Genomic DNA, 20,360 nt, shown 5'->3' with positions numbered 1-20,360 from the left:
AGGAGCTGGGGCACTGGGAGTTACTGGCAAGGGTTTTAAGGGTCAGGTTTGCAGATTTAAAGCCTTGCTTCCCCTTTGTATATATGGAAACATGGCACACGTTTGTCCTATTCATCAATGTACCCTTAGCCCCTGGCACAGAGATTAGGGTACTCCCTGGCTGACCCTCGCTCCCTCTGGTTTCCAGTCCCACTGGCCTCCAGATCACTCAGGGCCTTTGCATTTGCGCCCTCTTTTCTCCCGGAAGAGAGTGGAGCCAGGGAGACTAGCCCCAGGCCTGGGGCTGCCCACCTTCTCCCCACCCACACAGCCCCTTTGTGACCCCCATGAGTTAGGTGTGCCTGGGTTTGAACTCAATTTTTCCTGCTGTCAACATTCAACCATAAGTGCTGCGATCTAGTACGATACCCGGTTCATAGTATGTTCTCAGTAAATAAGTTTCTTTCCTCTCTAAACATAATCTTCTCTCCTCCTCACCACCAGGGTGGGAGGGCATAAGGGTGGGGCGGGTGTGGCTAGGAAAGGAGTCAGTGAGCGAGGAGAAAGTGGGTTTTTTATTTACCACACTACTTGCAAAGGGGCAGAGAGTTTGGTCCCCAACTTAGTGTTTACAGGGTAGGGGAGTGGGAAAGTCGGCAACCCCCTCTGACCTGTAACGGGAGCAAGGGTCCCAAGGAGCGGGGCGCAGTGACTCCGCCTGGAGAGCAGAGGGCACCTAGCTATGCGCACGTGGGAGAGGAATTGCTTTTCCTCGGCGGGGTCAACCGATCCCTGCTCTTGGGCTTAGGAGAGCAGAACGGAATAAGGGCTGGAGATGGGGGTGCATTTCTGCAAATCTCCGGGATCAGAGCTCTGGAGGCGGCGGTGGAGAAAGTCCACAGCCCGGGCACCTCCAGGTGTGTGCTCGGGACTTACGTAGAGGCCCGCAGCCGCTCTAATGAGGGTGCCCCCCACCCACGCCCCTCTGAAGGGACGCGTTCCACCTCCACTCTCCTACCCTTCCCTGCAGCTCCCAATCCCACCTTCTCTTGCGCTCCGGGAGCCTCCGGGGCAGCCGGGAGGCGTGGCCTGCGGAGGCCCGCCCCCTTATGTTCTCCGGCGCCACTGTGATTGGACAGCCGCTTGTGACGTGCGGGGACTGCGGTGGGCCCGGGTGCTGCGGCAGCCGCAGCGCCAACCGCGGCTTGGGCTCCGGCTCAGGCTCCCGGGTATTTAAAGGGGACGCGGCGGCGGCCCGGGGTGGGGATGGGGGGCAAGTGGAGAGAGCGGTCCAGATGCACATCATCCACTGCCCCTCGGGAGTGGAGGGACTCGTGAGAGCCGGAGCCCAAGAAATCCGGGGGCGGATAAGACACCGCGTCCCCTTCAATTCCCGTAAGCAGCCCTTGCTCCATCCTGCGCCCAAATACCTCAGCTAGCCCCTCTCCCCACTCTTTACACTCCAAACTCAGCCGGGATAGACGTCTGCAGCCACCGCTCCCCACGTGAGTCCTGGGTTTCCCGAGGTGGGGAGTGCTGGGGTCCCAGTGTGGGGTGGCGGCTGCGCTGAGTCTGAGAGCGCTCTTTCACGCGCGTGTCATTGGGGGAGTCTCCGGGGCGGAGGAATGAGTCCCCCTTCTCCTACCCCAGGAACGGGCTGTCCGGGTTTAGGTCCGTCCCCGACTCGGACAAGGCTTAGGAATCCGTGCTCCCTTGCTCCCTGCCACCCACGAGTCCCCTCGACTCCCGAGCTGCCCGCCCGCCGCCCCTCACTGGAGCGAAGCACCCGCCAGCTGGGGGTGTGCCAGAGTGCCTGCTTTCCAGCCACCTCTAAAAATATCTCTCCCCCCACTCCACCGTCAGCTGCCACCTCCTTGCCCATTGACGATCCCCTCCGAGCTTGTCCACCCAGGCAGGGCGAGACCAGAGGTGACTCAGGGTCTCAGCTTCCTCACTGGCACGAGAGCTCCAGGACTTCAACCCAGCTAGTCAGGACTGCAAGCTCACAACCCAGGGGGGCAATAGGGAAAGTTCTGGCTGCAGTTTTCCCAAGAGGCAGTAGAGACCCCTGAGTTCTAATCTTGATTCTGATGCTGTGTGACCCAGGATGTTAGCTTGACCTCTCTGGGCCTTTCCTATTCACTGCTGGTGGTGGTGAGCGAGGAATAGACCATGACGAAGTTGGGAGTGCTGTCTGGGGGAGGGAGAGAACTCCAGCCTAGTGGTGGAATCTGGTTTCTAGTGGTTGATACTAAGAGGATGCGTTACTATAGTATCTCTGGGGTCCTTGCCCCCACCACATCCTTATCCTGCACGTTTCTCATAGAAAACCGTTAAAGCTGCTAAAACTCCATCCATCCATTAAGAGGGACCTTTCAAACTTAGGGCCTATTCTTGTTTCCCTCCCTCATCCCCAGGTGTCCTCGCACCCTATTCCCATAGATGTAATGTAGCAGCACTTGTGTAAAAAGGTGAACGGGGTGGGTGGGGAGGGGGGAGGGGGGAGGGGGGAGGAGAGAAGCAGTGCTTTTAGGTAGGACTAGAACGTGGACTCCCTGCCAGCCTGATGAAACCCTTCTCTCTCTACTCTAGCCTGCAGAAGCTCAGAGGTCCTGTCCCCCTTTCCTCTGAGGGACCCTTTTTGGTGACCACAAAAGGTTTTGATCACTCAGGACAAAGCTAGCAGAGGTGAGTACCTTTTTGAATGTCACAGGAGGCAGATCCAAGCGGGGCCTGGGGTCCCTCTGACTACTCTGGGGTAGGGGTGGGTATCACAGCATGGCCTTCTCAGTTTCGAGGGGAGAAACCCAGGATGCCTTGCTTTCTGCTGTGGGGACTAAAACAAGGGCAACTCACCAAATAAATGTTTAACTGATTTCCCTAAATACTAGTATTAGATGAAAAAAATGTAACTATTTCTTTTGCTATGAGAAGTTTTGAACATGATTAAAACCCAGTAGACTATTCCACCAAATTTAAAAAAGAAAAGAAAAGAAAAAGCACCAAGGGCAGTGAAAGTTGGCTTCTGGGTGGCTCCTGGAGACCCTTTTTTATCTTTGTGTCTGCCCGGCGCATGTCTGTCCATGTTTGCTTTTACAAGGGGAGTGGCATCCCTTGACCTTTTCTCTTTGGATGTGCCTGGCCCCTGGGGAACATGTGATATCAGCCAGGATTCTGGAAGGCTGAAACTCCCTCTAGATGGGGCCTGGGGACAGCCCTCCCACCTCTAACCCCCTAAACGTGCCCTTCCTTCACCTCACATGCCTCCCTCCCCTTCTCTCCCATTTTCTTTTTCTTTCTTTTTTTTTTTTTTTTTTTTGCGGTACACGGGCCTCTCACTGTTGTGGCCTCTCCTGTTGCGGAGCACAGGCTCTGGACGCACAGGCTCAGCGGCCATGGCTCACGGGCCTAGCCGCTCCGCGGCATGTGGGATCTTCCCAGACCGGGGCACGAACCCGTGTCCCCTGCATAAGCAGGCAGACTCTCAACCACTGCGCCACCAGGGAAGCCCTCTCCCATCTTCTTGAACTGTGTCTCTTCAATTCCTAGATTACAAGTTCTTAGGGAAAAGGCTGAAACCCACATCCCATCCCTAGCAAAAGGGTTTAACGCATGTGTGGTCAGGGAGTGGGGAGGGATGGGGTACCTCAAGATGGAGAGCGAGAGAGCCCCTCCCTCCTGGGATATCCCAGTCTCTGTCTTGAGGGCTACAGCTTCTCCATGCTGTCCTGGGATGCTCTGGGGAGAGTCAACTTGACAAAGTCAGAGGGGTACCCAGTGTCACCCACTCTCACCACCAGAGGGAAGCAGCCAGCCAGACCTTTGCTCCTTTGCTCCTTAGCCTGTCTGGTCTCCTGGCTCACAGTAGCTTTCCAGACCTGTCCCAGCTGCATCTAGTCTCTCATTTAACCCCAGGATGGAGGGGAGGCACTGGAGTTGTGGGTTTGTAGCTACACTGGTGAAGCCCCCCACGAAGCCAAACCCTGTCCCCAAAGTTACACAGCAAAGTCCAGCAGAAATTTCAACCCGACTCCTGCTGACTGCCAGCCTCTAGAAGCACCAGGGAGAAAGACAGTCCCAGATCACCTGTGGTGCCCAGGGGTCCCGGCCTTCCAGCTGTGGTGCAATAAGCCTGGTCATCTGCCCCTTCCCCTTTGAGGGCAGAGGGCAGGCAAGGCTGTGGCCAGGTTTTCATGAACCAGGCTCTGTGCCATGGAACCATCATAGCCTTGGGCAAATTATTTAATCTCTGAGCCCTTCTCATCTGCTGAATTCATGGGATTGTGATGAGCAGGGAGAGAATGTGAGTGAAGATGATTTGTAGACTATGACGCACCGTACACAAGAATGGGGCAATGACCATACAGAGAAAAAAGCACTGGTCTCAGACTCTGAGATCTGGTTTTGAGATCTCTGCCACATACAGTGGGTGATGTTAAACTTGGTTAAACTTTCTAGGTCTCCAATAATATCATCTGTAACCTTTCCAGCATCGTAGGGGATTGTTAAGAGGGTGCCCAGCAAGGGCTTTGTGGTCCTTGGCCTATCTGAGGGGCTGTTTTTACTGAGTGGTTCCTGGGGCTCAGGAGAGGGGTTAGGACAAGGAAACAAAGCCACCTGACTGGGACCCTCAAACGGACCTTGTGTGGTTGTTAGGAGCTCTGGACGACAGCTGGAGGCCAACAGTCCCTACAGGTGGTGCCCAGGGTGATGTACTGACCATGAGCGGGTGTTTTCCAGTTGCTGGCCTCCGATGCCTATCTAGGGTAAGTGGGTCCCTCCAGGGGTCTCTTAGGATGAGGCCTCAGCTCCCATGTTCCCATCATGGGGAGGGAGGAGCCCTATCCAGCCCCTTTTAAGCCTGCCCTCACCTCTACTGCGCCTCCACTAATCCCTGGAAGCTTCCATCCCAGGGGTGGGGCCCTGATGCTTTACATCCTCCACTCCAGGGATCGTGGGCCACTGAAACTCACAGATAGATGTTGGTGAGACCAGAGAGTGACTCTAGGGATGGAAGTCAAAGGGACAATTCTCTTAGGGAGGCAGATAGCAGGTTCAAATCCCAGTTTGGAAATCAGGAGCTTGGCCTTCTGTTTACAGGATGTACCAGGCCATAAACATCACAGGAATATTGGAACGGGAGTTAGGAAGAAACCAGAAAGAGGAGTGGCTCTGTCTCAACTAACTGGGGTGGGGGGTTGAGAGGCAGAAAGGCAGCATGGTGGATATTCTGAAGCTGTACGTAATCTGCTCGCTGCCCCTCTGTCACATAAAGCTGCTGGCAGGCAGAGAGGCAGGGCCAGGCTGCAGAGGGCTTCTGCTCTCCATTTGCTTGCCTTCGCGCCCTCACACTTGCCCTGTTGCCTCCCATCCTCTCCCTTGTGTTTCCCACCTGCCCCCCACAACATGGTTAACCCAGGGTCTTGACTTCCTGTTCCTTCCCCCCCGTGGCCCCGGCATGACTTCCTCCTCTAGCCCTCTTCTTCCCCACTCCTGCCTCATCCCCCCCCCACCCATGTCCCCACTACCTGCTGCCTCCTCTGCCTTTTCAGCCACTGCTGCTCTCTTTCCTTTCCTTTACCTGTCTCCCAGGTATGTCGTGGCCTGGTGTGGGAGGCTCCGACTTCCCCAAGCCCCACTGCTTCTCCTGCTGCCCGCTTGCTTCGGACTCTCACAGAAACCCCACCTGCTGACAAGTTCCTCCCAGGGAATTGGCAAGTGATTAGTGATGAGCTGTCAGCACAGGGCCCTAAAACTCCCCCGAGAAGTTGTGTCCCATCTTCGGACCCCTGCCCAGTGCCACTGGCTGGAGGCAGCTCACAGAGAGCCTGCCTGGATTTGGGATAGTCAATCCACCTACCTGGCTCTTCCAAGAGCTAAAATCCAATTCTCTGGCCAGTGCAGAAGCCCAGGCCCCTACCTCTCCAGGCCTGGCACTGATCGCCCACATGCTTTGGGTGGTGCTAGCAAGTCTTCCCTGGCTCCTCCTGTCCACCAGCCCCACAAGCCGTCGGCTGTGCATGGCCAAAAAGGGGAACGAGGAGGCTGCTGCATTTGGGTGAACGGGTGGTTTTCCTTAACTATGTTAGGGAAGAGGGAGTAGAGAGTCCCTCCCACCCTCCCTGTATCCAATGGACAGCTGGGGTCACTGGAAGTCTCCAGAATAGTCCAGAAACCTCCCCAAAGGAGCGCCCCCTTGGAAGCCACTCTGCCACTCCTTTAAGCTGACCCTCGTTAAGCCCCCATAGCCCCGGATGAGAGTAGAAGAAGCAGGTGCCAAAGAAGCCCTTCTGGGTTCACGAGGAGGATGGTCCCCTGAGGATAAACCCCAGCGCAGTTAACCGAGAGGTGCAAGGGGGTGGGCGGGGAAGGCTGGGGGTGAGGACGGCGTTGCTTAACCAGCCTTGGGTCCTCCTCAGGTCTTGGATGTGCCAGCGCCTCTGGCCGAGGCCCGCTAACCAGCCTCTCCCTGGCCGGCTCCCGCCGCGCCCCCTCTCGCTTGCTCCCTCCTCTCTCCCCTGCTCCCAGGACGGCGGGATGGCTGCGCAGGGCGCACCGCGCTTCCTCCTGACCTTCGACTTTGACGAGACTATCGTGGATGAAAACAGCGATGACTCCATCGTGCGCGCCGCGCCGGGCCAGCGGCTGCCTGAGAGCCTGCGTGCCACCTACCGCGAGGGCTTCTACAACGAGTACATGCAGCGCGTCTTCCAGTACCTGGGCGAGCAGGGCGTGCGGCCCCGGGACCTGCGCGCCATCTACGAGGCCATCCCCCTGTCGCCCGGCATGGGCGAGCTGCTGCAGTTTGTGGCCAAGCAGGGCGCCTGCTTTGAGGTTATTCTTATCTCAGACGCCAACACCTTTGGCGTGGAGAGTGCGCTGCGCGCCGCCGGCCACCACGGCCTGTTCCGCCGCATCTTCAGCAACCCGTCGGGGCCCGACGCTCGGGGGCTGCTGGCGCTGCGGCCCTTCCACGCGCACAGCTGCGCTCGCTGCCCCGCCAACATGTGCAAGCACAAGGTGCTCAGCGACTACCTGCGCGAGCGGGCCCACGACGGCGTGCACTTCGAGCGCCTGTTCTACGTGGGCGACGGCGCCAACGACTTCTGCCCCATGGGGGTGCTGGCAGGAGGCGACGTGGCCTTCCCGCGCCGGGGCTACCCCATGCACCGCCTTATCCAGGAGGCGCAGAAGGCCGAGCCCAGCTCCTTCTGCGCCAGGGTGGTGCCCTGGGAAACCGCCACCGAAGTGCGCCTCCATCTGCAACAGGTGCTGAAGACGTGCTGAGGACGTGGCCTGCAGGGGGCACCCGGGCGGGGAGGGGGTGAGGGGGTGGGGGTCGGGAAAGACACACCTAGCTTTATTACCCCCTTTCCCTTTCGCTTTGTTATGATCCTCCGGGAATTTCCGGAATCCTAGGTTCGTCCATTTGGGGACAGAAAGAGGGAGTTCGGAGCTGTCCCCGTCTATGCAGTTAACCCAGCTCTGCTGCCTCCCCCAGTTCCACTGCAAGCAAATTCCGGAGTCTGCCCCACCCGGGTGGTGCGCATACCTGAGCAGGCAGCAGCGTTTCCAAAAACCTGGTCCTCCCAGCTGTGAGGAAGGGGTTCCCTGGCGGGGTAGAACATCTCCCGCTGCGTTGGTTTAGTTAAACCAACTAAACCTTTAACTAAAGGTTTAGTTAAACCTTGGGCTGCATGACCTCCCACCCCCAGTCTTCTGTCAAGGGGACCCAGGCCCTGCACTCTCCACCACCCCCTCCCCCGCACCGGACTCCCCGCGGAGAGGGGTGGCTCTCTCTGCCGATGGTCCCAGGCCTAGATCTTGTTTTACCTACTGTGACCCTACACTGTACTCCTGGCCTCCCTTCCCCCCCAACCCTGTCAGCATCCCCACAGGAAAAAAAGCCAGAGGGCACAGACACCTCCTTGTGGTCGAATGAGGTAGCACACTGTCCGGGGCTCGGGTCTGGCCAGCCAGGGACCTCACAGACCCCGAAGATATCTCCTCGCACCCCAGCCTCGTCTATGCAGCAAGAAACCAGGGACTTAACCAAAGTTGCCCCGCCGACTGGGCCCTCTGAGTCCCCCTTCTCCCGTATGGAACAGAAAGCCATGATGTTTTAAAGCAGAGCCAGCGGAAACCCAAGGCCCTCCTCCCTCTTTTGGTGTTTCAGAGCTATAAAGGAGGTGAAGGGGCTTCCCTGGTGGTGCAGTGGTTGAGAGTCCGCCTGCCGATGCAGGGAACGTGGGTTCGTGCCCCGGTCCAGGAAGATCCCACATGCCGCGGAGCGGCTAGGCCCGTGAGCCATGGCTGCTGAGCCTGCGCGTGCGGAGCCTGTGCTCCGCAATGGGAGAGGCCACAACAGTGAGAGGGCCGCGTACAGAAAAAAAAAGAAAAAGAGAAAGGAGGTGAAGGTGGCTGAGATCTCTTGCGCCGCAGCCTGAGGGATGAGGGCGAGGTGATCTCTGCTCTCAGAGAGCCCCACTTAAGTGAGGGAGTTGGTCCCCACTCTTGGGAGGAGTGCCCAGCTTGGGGAACCAAAACTAAATACATAACAAAGCAAGCAACAGGCAAAAGAGCAGGGTGCAGCCCGTCTCTGCAGAGGGGCACAGGGGTCGAGTGCAGAGGGCTCAGTGAGCACCGAGGAGATGGGGGATACCGCTGCTCAGGGCAGGCGGGGGCGCTCAATTAGCGGGAGCCTTACAAGTGGGCTGCCTTTCAGTCCCTCGGTTCCCCAGCCCTGCAGGGCAATCAGGGCATCAGAGTTTTATTCAAAGTTGGCGCTTGCAGCTGGAGACCCTGTCATGCATGGCGTAAGGGTCCCCTGTGGATAAGGTCACCAAACTCCTTGGTTTCCAGTTCTTTCCTGTCTCCAGCAGGCCTCTGGAGAAGGAACAGACACAGCTCACAGCCCAGGAGGTGTGCAGGCCTGGTCCAGTCTTGACTGTGGAGCTGGCTTCGGTGTGGGACTCAGAAAAAGAGGCTCACTCAAGGCTGTGCTTGGGTCAGCATCCCAGAGAGCCCGGACTGTCAGCAGCTGGGTTCCACATAGTTCCCGGGGAAGAATCCAGACCCCTCTGAGCAGACACCCTCACACCAGCCATCGGAGTAGCGGCGGGTGATGCAGATAACGGTGCCCTCAGAGAAGGAGAGTTCGTTGTCCTTCTGGCGGGTGTACGGGTACAGTGTCACCACTGCAGGGCGGGAGGAGAAGGTGCCGTGAGATGTGCCTCCTGCCCCGCCACAGGGATGCTGGAGCCCACATACTGGACCCTAGGGAGCAACGTGGGGGGTGGAGCAGGAGATGCCTTCTCCAAAGCCCCGGGACTCCTCCCCAGCTGAGATAATATTCAATATCAGGCCGGCTGCTTCTCTTCTCTATGGGGGTGTGGGGAACAACAGCCTCACCCCTTTGCAGCTGGAGGGGAGAATGGCTCTAGGCTAGAAGAGCGGGGAATCCTGACCCCAGGATCTGGTGCCTTTCAATCCCAGGTGTCAAGTACCTTTCTCCAAGTATGCATCAGGGACCCAGCTGGGTTCTTCAGGCCCAAAGCCTGGTGGTGGCGGAGGTGGTAGCCCCAAATCATCTACATCCAAGGGTGGAGGAGGGGGCAGGTCCAGGGGCATGGGCAGCTCTGGGGCTGGGAGGGAAAGCAGAAAGGCTGCAAGTGTCACACAGGCAACCGCCTCCAGGCCAAGAAACTTCAGTGTTGGAGAGCAGGGCCCCAGGATCTACCCATTTTTTGCAATCTGCTTTCAGCCCCCCGTTCATCCTGGTCCTCCCACAATGCCTCTAGCAGGTAGCAGGTGCTCAGTAAATACGGTAACATTGAACAGTTGTAGGGCTGTCAGACTCTGCCACTTGACTGAGAGCCAATGCACTTAGTTTAACCTCTCAGGCTCAGCTTCATCTATTAAATGGGAGTGTGACGATCCTAGGAGGTTAAGTAAAAGTGAGAAAATGGATGAGAAAGCGGGGGCTAAATTATGTTAGTTCATTCCCTCCGCTGCCTTTCTTCCCGGTACTCCTGCCTTGGACAAAGTGGTCACTGACATAGACCCAGTTGGACCCAACAAGGGTGAGGGTGGGGAGAAGTATTGGGAGGTGAGAACGACCCCAAAGTTGAGCTAGGAGGAGAGGGCAGAGCTCCTTACCCGTTGGGGGCAGGTACAGTTCCCCCAGCGGAGGGGGCGGCAGGAAACCTTCGGAGGCAGCAGGTGGAGGGGGTGGAGGTGGGGGTACTGCCTGCTCCTGGGTCGTGGAGACCGCACCGACACCTTCGGCGCTGCTGAAGACCAGAGAAAGCGGGCGCTCGGCTAGATTGGGGGCGGGGGGGGGACACCTTCCTAACTCAGCTACCAACTGGCCCCGCCCCCTTCCGTCATAAGCTCCGCCCCCGTGACCCTGAGTCCTCTTAAGCCCCCGCCCTTCACGACCACCCCCAACCTGGACCTGTGCGGCTCACCCGGCCGAGGCCAGGGAGGAGGCAGAGGAGGCGGCGGAGAGTTTGCCGTCCGGCACCATGGGGAGCTGCACTGGCTCGGGGATCCGGGGCGCTCTCCTGGGGGTGGGCAGAGAGAAGGGGTGTCGTCAAGGGGAAGGCATCAGGCGAGCAGGCGGTCGGTGCGGGGAGGAGGTGGCAACTGGCGGAGGAGGAAGTTTGGCGCCCGGCTTGAAGGGGGCTATGGAGGAGTAGGGTTTCTGGATGGGGCGGCGCAGGTGTGAATTGCGGGGAGGCCTCACCCCAGGGTGGTGGAGCCGGGTGTGGCAGGCGCCTTGATGCTCTTTCGAGACAGGGTCCCGGTCCGCGACAGCTGTGTGCTCAGATCCTGCGGGGGAACAGGGGGCGGGGCTGACACCGGGGGGTGGCCTGCAATAGGCCCCTCATCCCAGAGAGGATGCGGGAGGGGCAGACGAGAACTGGGAGGGAGAGCGCGGACACAGCAAGTTCCCGGTTCCACTTCCCAGCCCCGCTCTCCCACCCCCGCCCCACCCACTCTTGCTCGCTGCCTGGATCCCAGGCCTCAAGTCTGCCTAGGCTCAGACAGGCACGGTCAGAAGGCCACTTCCTCTGCATAGCCTCAGCGGCTGAGCCCCACCCGCTCGCAAAAGCATGTCAGCGCTCAGCTTGGTGGTCCCTGACTCTGAGAAACCCCAACGCCAGTGCGCGGCTGAGGACGTAGAGGTTGACTTAGAAATGTCCCACCTGTCATTTTCGCAGGCCTGGGGAACTGGCTTTGGGGAGTTTGGGGCAGAGAGGAGCAGAACATTTAGTGTACCCGTGACAAGGTGCAAACCCACATGCAAGAGAGCACCTCTGTTAGTGACAGGGTTTCCCCTACCTAGAGGGGGTGCATGGGGGATGAGGTCCTCTGCTATCCTTCACAAGGGACAAGACAAAAAGGGACCCGAGCTCAAGCATAAAGAATTGAAGTTGGACAGAAGGAAGAACTTACTGGTGAGGAGGCCTGGTGACTGAAGGAGGGAGTGTGCTTTCTCTTTCTGGGGGGAGATGGCGTGTTAAGGATAGCAAGGGGCCATTTAGATGCAGGGGAACGTCCAATCTAGTCTGGAATGTTGGAGTGTGGGGACAAGTAATCAACAAAATGTGATGGGGGTGTGTGTCCTCTCCCACCTCTCAGAAGGACATGGGTTGTCAAGAAAATGCCAGAGTCATTCACCGTGTCCTCCTTTGAGTGGCTGTGTCCCAGCCCCTTCCCACCCAACAGCAGCTCTGGGGTGACTGTTCAGTGCAGTGACCTCAAACCTCCAGACAGAGGAAGTTGCCGATCTCATGTGGCTGGCCCGCCATTCTCATGCGCACCCTGACATTCTCCCTCCCCCCTCTTCCCTTTCACACACACCCGCCACCCACAAGGAGGGGTGGGGTGCCCAGATGTCACTCGCAGCAGATCATGTGATACAGAGTAAAGGTCAGTTATGAAGAGAGGGGTCATGAAGAATTTTTAAGGAGGAAGGGGGTGAAGGGACTCCTCTAAGGAGGCCTTGTGGAGTAAGGTAGCCACTTAGGGTGGTGGCTTCAGGGAGTGAGGACGGAAAGGGACTGCAGCTTGGGACAAGAACATGGTTGTGGAAGAAAACTGAGGGTCTAGAGAGAAGAGAGCCATGAGGCAGAAGAGGGTCGGGGGACTTCCCTGGTGGTCCAGTGGTTAAGACTCCGCACTTCCACTGCAAGGGGCACAGGTTCGATCCCTGGTCAGGGAACTAAGATCCCGCATGCTGCGTGGCACAGCCAAAAAAAAAAAGAGAAGAGGGTGGGCTCTGGAGAAAGAGGAGGAGCCCCTCTCTCTACCTTGACCCCGTGACCGATGTCATCCAGGCAACCGAAGTTGAGGGGTCTCCTGTAGTAGGGCGTGAGGGGAGGCAGGCTCTCAGGGGCGATAATTTTCTGGCTGGGGGGCAGCCGCTGGACGGTGGCTAAGGTGCCGATCTCCCTTCGGGCCACCTTCTCCATATGCATGTTCACCATCTACAAAGACAGGGTTGGAGATGACAGTGGGGCAGCCTCTGCACAGCACCCTTCCCCTTAAGGCTTTGGGGTGGGAGGAGGGACCATCGGAGGCAGGGAAGTCCAGAGAAAGAGTGAGTTTTGTCCCCAAGGGCAGACAGCATTTGGGGAAAGGGTTGCCAGTTGAGAATGGAACCACTCTGGAGCAACTTCCTAGTGGAAGAGAACAAGGGTTATTATTAGCTGAGCAGGAACCGAGGAAGAGAAAACACAACATCCCTGGGGATGCTGGGAAGAGACGGGGCTGGCTTGGGAGCAGAGGGAGATAAAGTGGAGGTGGCTGAGAATTGTGGCTGGATCAGCTCCTCCTTTGGGGGGACAATAATATAAGTGAATTAACTTCCTCTTGGAATGTACTGTGGAGAAACCTACAGCACTGAGAGGGTGGGAACTCCAATCTGCTGGGGTGAGAGGAAAAGACACACCCACACTGAACATGTAGTGATGCACAGGCCAGACCAATGTGTAACTGGATCTGTGCATGTGGTTTATGGGGCAATTCCTTGGCCAAGGATCCAGGAAGGAAGGAGGAGGGTGCGTGTGCTAGATGGGCTGGGGTTGCTGTGTGGTGGTGGCAGTGCTTCCAGGGCTGAGGATGACCTTGCCAAGCAAGCACTCTGAGTCTGGGATATTTATAAAATCACCACCCGTGTTTATATGGAAACAGGGTCCATTTTCCTCTTTCCTGTCCTATGCAGCCACCGTGATAGGGAGAGCCTGCTTTCTACCATGTAGGATAGAATTCAGAGAAAGATAAAGTTCTGCCATCGGGGAGTTCCTGGTCCGATGGGGCAGCAAGGCTCACCCCTGAGACACAGCCACAAAGACTAGAAGGCTCAAAAAGTTTGGGGAGTGCCAGCCTTCTGTGATACAGGTGGGCATTTGGACACGGAGGGAGGCAAGAAAGAAATTTTGCTGCAGAAGATGTCCAGGTGGGGCTGAAGAGTTGGGGTCTGAGGCGAGCAGCCTTCCCACAGCCCTTACCTGGCCCAGCGTGCTCACACGGGCTTCCACCTGCCTCAGGGCGGACGCCTGAAGGTCCAACATACGCAGAGTGTGTCCAGCCAGGTTGCCCACCTGGTAGGCCACACTGGCCAGGGCCTGGGTGGTGAAGGCCATGGTCTCCTCCAGCGCCTTCCGTTTGTCTGTGGCCTGAAATACACACAGCCCTGGCCTGAGGCCAGCATATTCCACTGGGGCCGCGGCTGGGTGGGCTGGGCTGGGATGGGGTATAGGAAATGTGGGGGCTGAGTTGGGAGGAAGTGGCAACGCTCAGCTGTTTGAGGAGGTTTCTGTAAGAATGATGTGGTAAGAAGGACTCAGGGGACATCAGGAGAGTGAATCTGCAGCCCTGAGGACTGGGTGCAAGGGAAGGAAAAGGCACCCTGCTCAAATAGTCACACAGAATTGGCTCCACCATCCTCCTGAAGATATTTTTTGAGGGGGGTGGGGGCGGGAGCTAAAGGGTGAATGGTAGAAAGGAAAGAGGAAGTCAATACTGGCTGGAAGAGATATTCTCAGACTTGAAAACCAAACAGCCAACCTCATGCCCCCATCCCAGACCTTCTAACCAGAATCCCCTGGGCGCGAGACCAATGAATCTGTACCTCTAAAAGTTCCTCAGGTGACTCTTGTGCTCCTGGTTTATCTCCAGTCTTCAAGCTGGTGTTTGGGAAGCGATAATCTGATCCATTTTATAGATAAGAAACTGAGGCCCAGGAAGGGTGATTTCAATCACTCATTCCCTCCAACAGCTTCCCAACACACTGAGAATAAAGCTACTTCTAACCGTGGCCTATATAGGGCCTCACAAGGCTGGCTCCTGCTTTCTTTCTCACCCTCATTGCCTTCCACTCTCCCTCACTCACGCCCCTCAAGCCACACTGGCCATTGGGTCTCTCTTCCTGATCAAGCTAAGATCGTTTCTACCTTAGGCCTTTTTTTTTTTTGGCTGCGTTGGATCTTTGTTGCTGCATGCGGGCTTTCTCTAGTTGCAGCGAGCGGGGGCTACTCTTCATTGCGGTGCCCGGACTTCTAGTTGCGGTGGCTTCTCTTGTTGCGGAGCACGGGCTCTAGGTGTGCAGGCGTCAGTAGTTGTGGCACACGGCCTCAGTAGTCGTGGCACACGGCCTCAGTAGTCATGGCACGTGGGCTCTAGAGCACAGGTTCAGTAGTTGTGGCGCACGGGCTTAGCTGCTCCGTGGCGTATGGGATCCTCCCGGATCAGGGCTCGAACCTATCTTCCCTGCATTGGCAGGCGGGCTCTTAACCACTGTGCCACCAGGGAAGTTCCTCTACCTCAGGGCTTTGCACTGGCTGTATTTCTTTCTAGAATCCTTATTAAGTCTCAGCGCTTCAGAGACACCTTCCCTCACCACCCTAAGATCTCCCCCAGGCAACTTCTGTATTGACTCACTATCAGATTTACTCTGTTCTCTTTTCTTCATAGCACTTAGCACGATCAGAAATTATTTATCTATGTACTTTATTATCTATACTCACACACACACACACACACACACACACACACACACACACACACACACACAAATGTAAGCATTGTGAGGGCAGGGAGCGCATCTGTCATATTCTGTATCCTGTCCTGGAATAGTGCCCAATACACAGACGGTACTTAATGAATATGTGTCTGTGAGTTACTCAGCGGATTGAATGCAAACCCAGACACTTGCTGGGCATCTTCCTGCTGCGTGCCCGGCACTGTGCCAGGTGCTGGCCAGGGCCACACTTCCAGTCAGTGGCGGTGGGGTGGGCAGGGAGTGGCTGAAGACAGAAGAGGGTTTTTTTTCCGTCCCAGATCGGACTGTGCGGGTTGGGACAAAGCTTCTCCGGTCATTTGCTTCCCCAGACAGCTTCCTCATCTCAGGTCAGGGACATGGAGGGTAGCGGGCCAATCCATGGCAAGTCTGGGGAGAGGCCAGCAGAGTGACCAGCAAGGCTGCACGCTGAGGTCTCCTTGCTAAGGGCTCTCAGGTACTCCTCTGGGCCTGCAGTGGAGAACAGACCTAGAACCTGTCCGAGAAGGGAGCTGAGAGAGACCTGGGTGCCTCCAGTGTAGCCCAAGCCAGGCTTGAGCCAAAGGGCAGGCCTAGAACCTTCTGGACAGCACACACACACACACACACACACCCCGCCCCACACACCCCTCCATGCTTTTCCCCTCAGGTGCTCCTCCCTGCCTTTCTGTTCCAACTGAGGGAAAGAGCTGCTCGTTTGCATCTAATTTACATCTCATCAACATATGTCACCAAGTGCCTTGAAAAGGCAAAGAAATCAAACCGGAAATCATAGCAGGTCTTATTCTAGTCCAAGACCTTCCTTTAGTAGGCAAGGAGATGGACGAAGGCCCAGAATGGAGCAGTGACTACTTCTCTGGTCTCAGCTGGCCTCTCCTGTACTGTCCCCTCCCTGGACTGGCATATGGAATTCATCACTGGATTATTCCTGTCAGTCCAAACAGGAAAAATGTCTGCTTGGGCCCAGCTCTGGGAGGCTAGAGCCTGGATGCCTACTGACCCCTGGCTTTGGTCTTAATCGAAAGTGAGGTCTGGAGAGACAAAGGTCTGGGATCCAGCTTCATGGCTGATTGCTTATTCATCATGCAAATCACCCTGTCTACAAATCCAATGGACCCTGACGGAGAACTCTGCCGTTCACCCCAGCCTGCCCTCCCCCATTCCCCATGGGTTTCCTGACACCTGGTTGGGGTGGAGGGAGGGGTGAGGGAGGGAGGGTGTGGGAACCAGGCTTTGTTTAAGACCAGTTCTGAGAAGTCATCCAAACCCTTCCTTAGCATTTGCTCCCCAGACAAAGATCGTCAGAGAAGTCAGGAAAGGTACCTGGTTGTGTGGTCTAGTAGTTAGTGTTCTGCATGAAGGAAGCATAAATCTACAGATTCTGACCTGGGTCAGGGCTTCCGATGCCCTGAGTGTTTTTGCAAGGGTTGCTTCACCTCACTAGAATTGACTTTTAATATCTGTATGTGTCTTCCATCCTTCTGATGAAAGATGATGATGGTGGTGATAACGGTAACAGCTGCCATTTATCCTGCCCTTCTTAAGGAGGAGGCGCTGGGCTAAATGCTTTAATACATTATTACATTTAACCCATATGACCACCGAGAAGGAGTGTATAAGAATCAGAGAGGAGGGCTTCCCTGGTGGCGCAGTGGTCGAGAGTCCGCCTGCCGATGCAGGGGACATGGGTTCGTGCCCTGGTCTGGGAAGATCCCACATGCCGCGGAGCGGCTGGGCCCGTGAGTCATGGCCGCTGAGCCTGCGCATCCGGAGCCTGTGCTCCACAACAGGAGAGGCCACAACAGTGAGAGGCCCGCGTACCGCAAAAAAAAAAAAGAATCAGAGGGGAAACTTGTTTCAGGTCCAGGAGTTGGAAATTGGACTCAGCTCTTTGCGACCTCAAATTCTGTGTGCACACTGTGTGCAAACGAGAACCCATCTGGAAGTGCTTTGAGATGCGCAGAAGATACTGAAGGAATGGGAAGGCCAGCCTCCATCCTAGTCCATAGAAGGAGCATGCCTTCCAGTGCTTGGAGAATAGAGCTGGTTCACAAGCCACATTCCGGCTCATCTGCAGTAGCTACAATCAGCCACTCAATATCTACACGCGGGGTAACATTTTCAACTAGAGGTTTGGGGGTGCTGCTCTGGAGTCAGAGTTGCCGGTTCGAATCCAGATTCTACCACTAGCTTAGAGACCTTGGGAAAGTGAGTTAAATTCTCCAAAGCTCAGCCTCCTGGTTGTGAAGTAGGAGTGGTCCTCACCTCACAGACTGGGGTGAGGACTGAAGGAGGCAATGAGAGCAGTTTGGGTGCAGAGCAAAGCGGCTTAACTTTTGTTACCATTGACTCTCTTTAATCTGCCATTTTCCCATAAGCACTTGCTCCTTATATTATTATTTTTTCCCACACGCCTACTGAGCCGGGAGGTCCCAGTGCAAATAACTGTCTTAAAGTCATACAGCATGTCAGGGAGGGGAAGGCAGGGAGGAGAGGGCTCATCGTCAGAAGTCAGGAGTCCTGGGCTAATGCCCTCTCTACCATTGCCAAGCTGTATGACTTGGACAAGTCACCTCACCTCCCTGAACTGTTGTTTCCTCATCTATGAAATTGGAATAATGATGCTGTCTCACAAGGTGGTTAAGAAGGTTAATGAGGGCTTCCCTGGTGGCGCAGTGGTTGAGAGTCCGCCTGCCGATGCAGGGGACACGGGTTCGTGCCCCAGTCCAGGAAGATCCCACATGCCGCGGAGCGGCTGGGCCCGTGAGCCATGGCCGCTGGGCCTGCGCGTCTGGAGCCTGTGCTCCACAACAGGAGAGGCCACAACAGTGAGAGGCCCGCGTACCGCAAAAAAAAAAAGGTTAATGAAATAACAGGGTGCTCGACCGTTGTTAAGTTTCCCGTGCTCCAGACTTGCGGTACTGGGACAACCCCACAATTTAGAAAACTATTCTAAAATGCCACCATCCTTATCTTTTGCCGGTAGCCTGTTCCCGGCAGTCTTATTGTCCATCTCCCTGCCTCTGAGTCAGACCCCATCTCTTTAACCTAGCGTAGTCTGACATCTCTCGGCTCTCCCTCAGATCTCAGGAGCAGAACTTTCCCTCGAACATCTCAAGCTCACGACAATGGGAAGTTCTTCTGAAGTCTCACCCAGAGCCAGCCTGAACATGGAATGATGGCATCAACAGGTGTGTGAGGATAAGTCTTTGGGCCTCTGGATCTGAGTGAAAGGCTAGGAGGGAGATGAGCCTAGGATGAGGCCTGTAGCAGGACGGGGTAGCGCTGCCTGCCGGGCATGTCTGAGGCTCTGGGAGAGAGAAGGGGCACAGTGGGGGCTTGGAGAGCATGAGTCAGCGTTAGAGTTTGCGGGACTGGGATGAAGCCGCCCTGGAGTGGGAGGATAGATCAGCCAAGGCCCAGGCCGAGCACCTGTCAGGACGGGGTCCGGGCCCCTGGAGGGGCTGGGCCACCGGGGCTGCGCCTGCTCTGCTTACCTGCACGTAGTTGTCCTCGCAGTAGTCTGCGACTCGCAGCAGGGAGCTGTAGTTGCCCTGCAGGGCCTCCCGGCCCGTGGGGATCTCAAACTCCTGCAGCTGCTGCAGCTCCGCCATGGCCCCCCGCCTCTGCCTGGCTCCCCGGGGAGCCGCTGGTTTTGCGCCTCACCCTGCCCTTGATTGGTCGCTCCGCCTTCCCTCCCTCTCACTGCTTTTGGTTTCCTCTGCTTGAGAGACCCAAACCCACTTGCAAAGGGCAGACATGCTCATTCCGGCACAAGAGGAAGTTAGTCCCCGCTCCCTGGGCCTGTGCTTCTCTGTCCCCTGCCCAGGGGAAGGGGGAAGCTGGGGGCCCCTTGCAGGGGCCCAGCCCCCCAATCCCTCCCAGCAGAGGAAGCCAAGGTTGGGGCGGCTGTGATTGCTCCCTGGGCCTGGAGAGGAAACTGCAGCGGGGGCTGGGATGGGAGACAGGAGGAAGGGGGCTGGCCTGCTCTGGGGGTGGAGATGGATTTTCCACTCATGGAAGGGGAGGAAAGGGCAGAGGGTGGGGGCTTCCTTGGGAAGCTCGGGGATGAGTCACCAAGAGACAGGGGACTGGAGGGTGGAGAGGATATGGAGACCGGTTGTGCTGGGGGCCCTAGGGCAGTGGTGCCGCGACAGTGGAAAACAACCGATGCAGCAGCCAGGGAAACCATGCTGGACACCGGGAAGATACAGCCAGAGGCCCCCTGAGAATCATTATCAAGTCTCTGAAGGTTTACCTGCAATGAAGGTCTGGTGTACATACATGCTCTGTGCCTGATAGCGGCAGGACAAGATGAAATTGACTAAGCGTAGAACAAGGGACTCAGATGGGACAAGAGGAAGGACTTGGCTTTGAGAAGCACTAAGTTTAAATTCCAGATTAACAGGTCAGTCTTAGGAGGCAGCGGTGGCCAGAGCCCTGAGCCCGCCTCAGGAGGTCTGTGCTCCAGTTCCTGCATTCACAGGAGGAAACTCAGACCGGATGACCTCCGGGGTCCTGTCCTGATCTCAATTTCTTAGTGCTCAGAGCTGTGAGTGGGACTTGGCTCCTGGAGCAGGGGAAGTTAGAGTGGACTCTGGGCCTCCTCCCGGCCCCTCCCACTGGGGAGTCTGTCATTCATTCTAGAGTCAGGAGAAAGAAGAGGATCCCTTACTGACCACATCGGTCCCTTAACATCTGCTCCTTGAGAGGGTTTCCTGTCATTGGACGGGCGTCAGCCTGAGCAGGAGCTCAGTGACTGTTAAATGGCACAGCCCTTGGGTGGTCCTGGGAGGAGACCAAGAGAGAGATCAGGACGTGGGCCCTGAGCTCGGGGACTGCTGAGGGAGACCCACACATGGGGCTCAAGGGGAGGCATGGAGGCAAAAACGTGGGGACACAGGTGTTAGAGGTGTGGCCATGGGCCCAAGTGCTGACAGGCACAGCGTCCTAAGTGAGTACATTTTTACCGAATCAGTGAATGAAGATTGAGCTGGGAGAACCTTGCAAGGTGAAATGGTGGGGCTCGAAATGGGGACACAAGGCTTCTCGGGTGAGGGAAGTTAGGAGCTGGTCTAGGAATTGCCTCATTGGGAAGAACAGCCTCAGAGCAGGCTCAGAGGTGGGGAGGAGAGGGCTTGGGAGAGAAGGCCGGGGAAGGGGAGCAATCAGGGCCGGAGGGTGAGAACAGGGAAGCGGGCTGTAAGCCAGAGGGGTCACTACAGGAGGGCGGCCGACGCAGGCGGCAGGGTGCCTGCAGTGGTGGCAGTCTTGGAGGCTCAGGCTGCTGGATGGGCTTAGAACCTTGAGCCTA

The 20,360-nt window shown here is 56.7% G+C and overlaps 2 protein-coding genes and 1 long non-coding RNA gene across 6 annotated transcripts in view; 2 read left to right on the top strand and 1 right to left on the bottom strand.

Moving 5' to 3' along the window:
• The window catches only part of LOC125962196 (uncharacterized), a 96,732-nt gene extending 88,342 nt beyond the window's left edge, over positions 1-8,390 (top strand). Inside the window, exon 2 of the long non-coding RNA XR_007473696.1 lies at positions 8,354-8,390. This is a non-coding gene — a long non-coding RNA (uncharacterized LOC125962196). The remainder of the gene's footprint in view (positions 1-8,353) is intronic.
• On the top strand, positions 2,553-8,178 carry PHOSPHO1 (phosphoethanolamine/phosphocholine phosphatase 1). 4 transcript variants are annotated; one of them, XM_049702544.1, is made up of 4 exons: positions 2,553-2,667; positions 4,636-4,745; positions 5,572-5,693; positions 6,399-8,178. In XM_049702544.1, the coding sequence occupies exons 2-4, from the start codon at positions 4,701-4,703 to the stop codon at positions 7,264-7,266; spliced, it is 1,035 nt and encodes a 344-aa protein (XP_049558501.1). In that variant the 5' UTR covers positions 2,553-2,667; positions 4,636-4,700; the 3' UTR covers positions 7,267-8,178. The 4 variants fall into 4 exon arrangements, with proteins under 4 accessions (XP_049558501.1, XP_033266746.1, XP_033266745.1 ...); XM_033410855.2 differs by lacking the exon at positions 5,572-5,693 and having other exon boundaries at positions 6,508-8,178; XM_033410854.2 differs by lacking the exons at positions 4,636-4,745; positions 5,572-5,693 and having other exon boundaries at positions 2,561-2,667.
• A 304-nt stretch (positions 8,391-8,694) lies between the features above and the next one.
• ABI3 (ABI family member 3) lies at positions 8,695-18,899 on the bottom strand. The gene is made up of 8 exons (XM_004282649.4): positions 18,544-18,899; positions 13,497-13,664; positions 12,297-12,473; positions 10,727-10,812; positions 10,449-10,544; positions 10,138-10,271; positions 9,486-9,623; positions 8,695-9,176 (listed from the first exon to the last, which is right to left on the bottom strand). Exons 1-8 carry the CDS (start codon positions 18,658-18,660, stop codon positions 9,013-9,015), a joined length of 1,080 nt encoding a protein of 359 aa, XP_004282697.1. The 5' UTR covers positions 18,661-18,899; the 3' UTR covers positions 8,695-9,012.
• Positions 18,900-20,360: the final 1,461 nt, after the last annotated feature.

Source organism: Orcinus orca, chromosome 19 (assembly GCF_937001465.1).
Source record: "Orcinus orca chromosome 19, mOrcOrc1.1, whole genome shotgun sequence".
NCBI classification, from domain to species: domain Eukaryota; kingdom Metazoa; phylum Chordata; class Mammalia; order Artiodactyla; family Delphinidae; genus Orcinus; species Orcinus orca.
Note: the sequence above shows the minus strand (reverse complement) of the source record. Positions and strands in the feature narration are given on the sequence as shown.

Coding starts and splice junctions, on each gene's coding strand:
- PHOSPHO1 (XM_049702544.1), top strand. CDS start 4,701: ATGAGCGGGTGTTTTCCAGTTGCTGGCCTCCGATGCCTATCTAGG. Junction 4,746..5,571: donor GCCTCCGATGCCTATCTAGG/GTAAGTGGGTCC, acceptor CCTGTCTCCCAG/GTATGTCGTGGCCTGGTGTG. Junction 5,694..6,398: donor AAGTTCCTCCCAGGGAATTG/GCAAGTGATTAG, acceptor GGTCCTCCTCAG/GTCTTGGATGTGCCAGCGCC.
- ABI3 (XM_004282649.4), bottom strand. CDS start 18,660: ATGGCGGAGCTGCAGCAGCTGCAGGAGTTTGAGATCCCCACGGGCCGG. Junction 10,545..10,726: donor CCCGGCTCCACCACCCTGGG/GTGAGGCCTCCC, acceptor GCCCACCCCCAG/GAGAGCGCCCCGGATCCCCG. Junction 10,272..10,448: donor TCCTCCCTGGCCTCGGCCGG/GTGAGCCGCACA, acceptor TCTGGTCTTCAG/CAGCGCCGAAGGTGTCGGTG.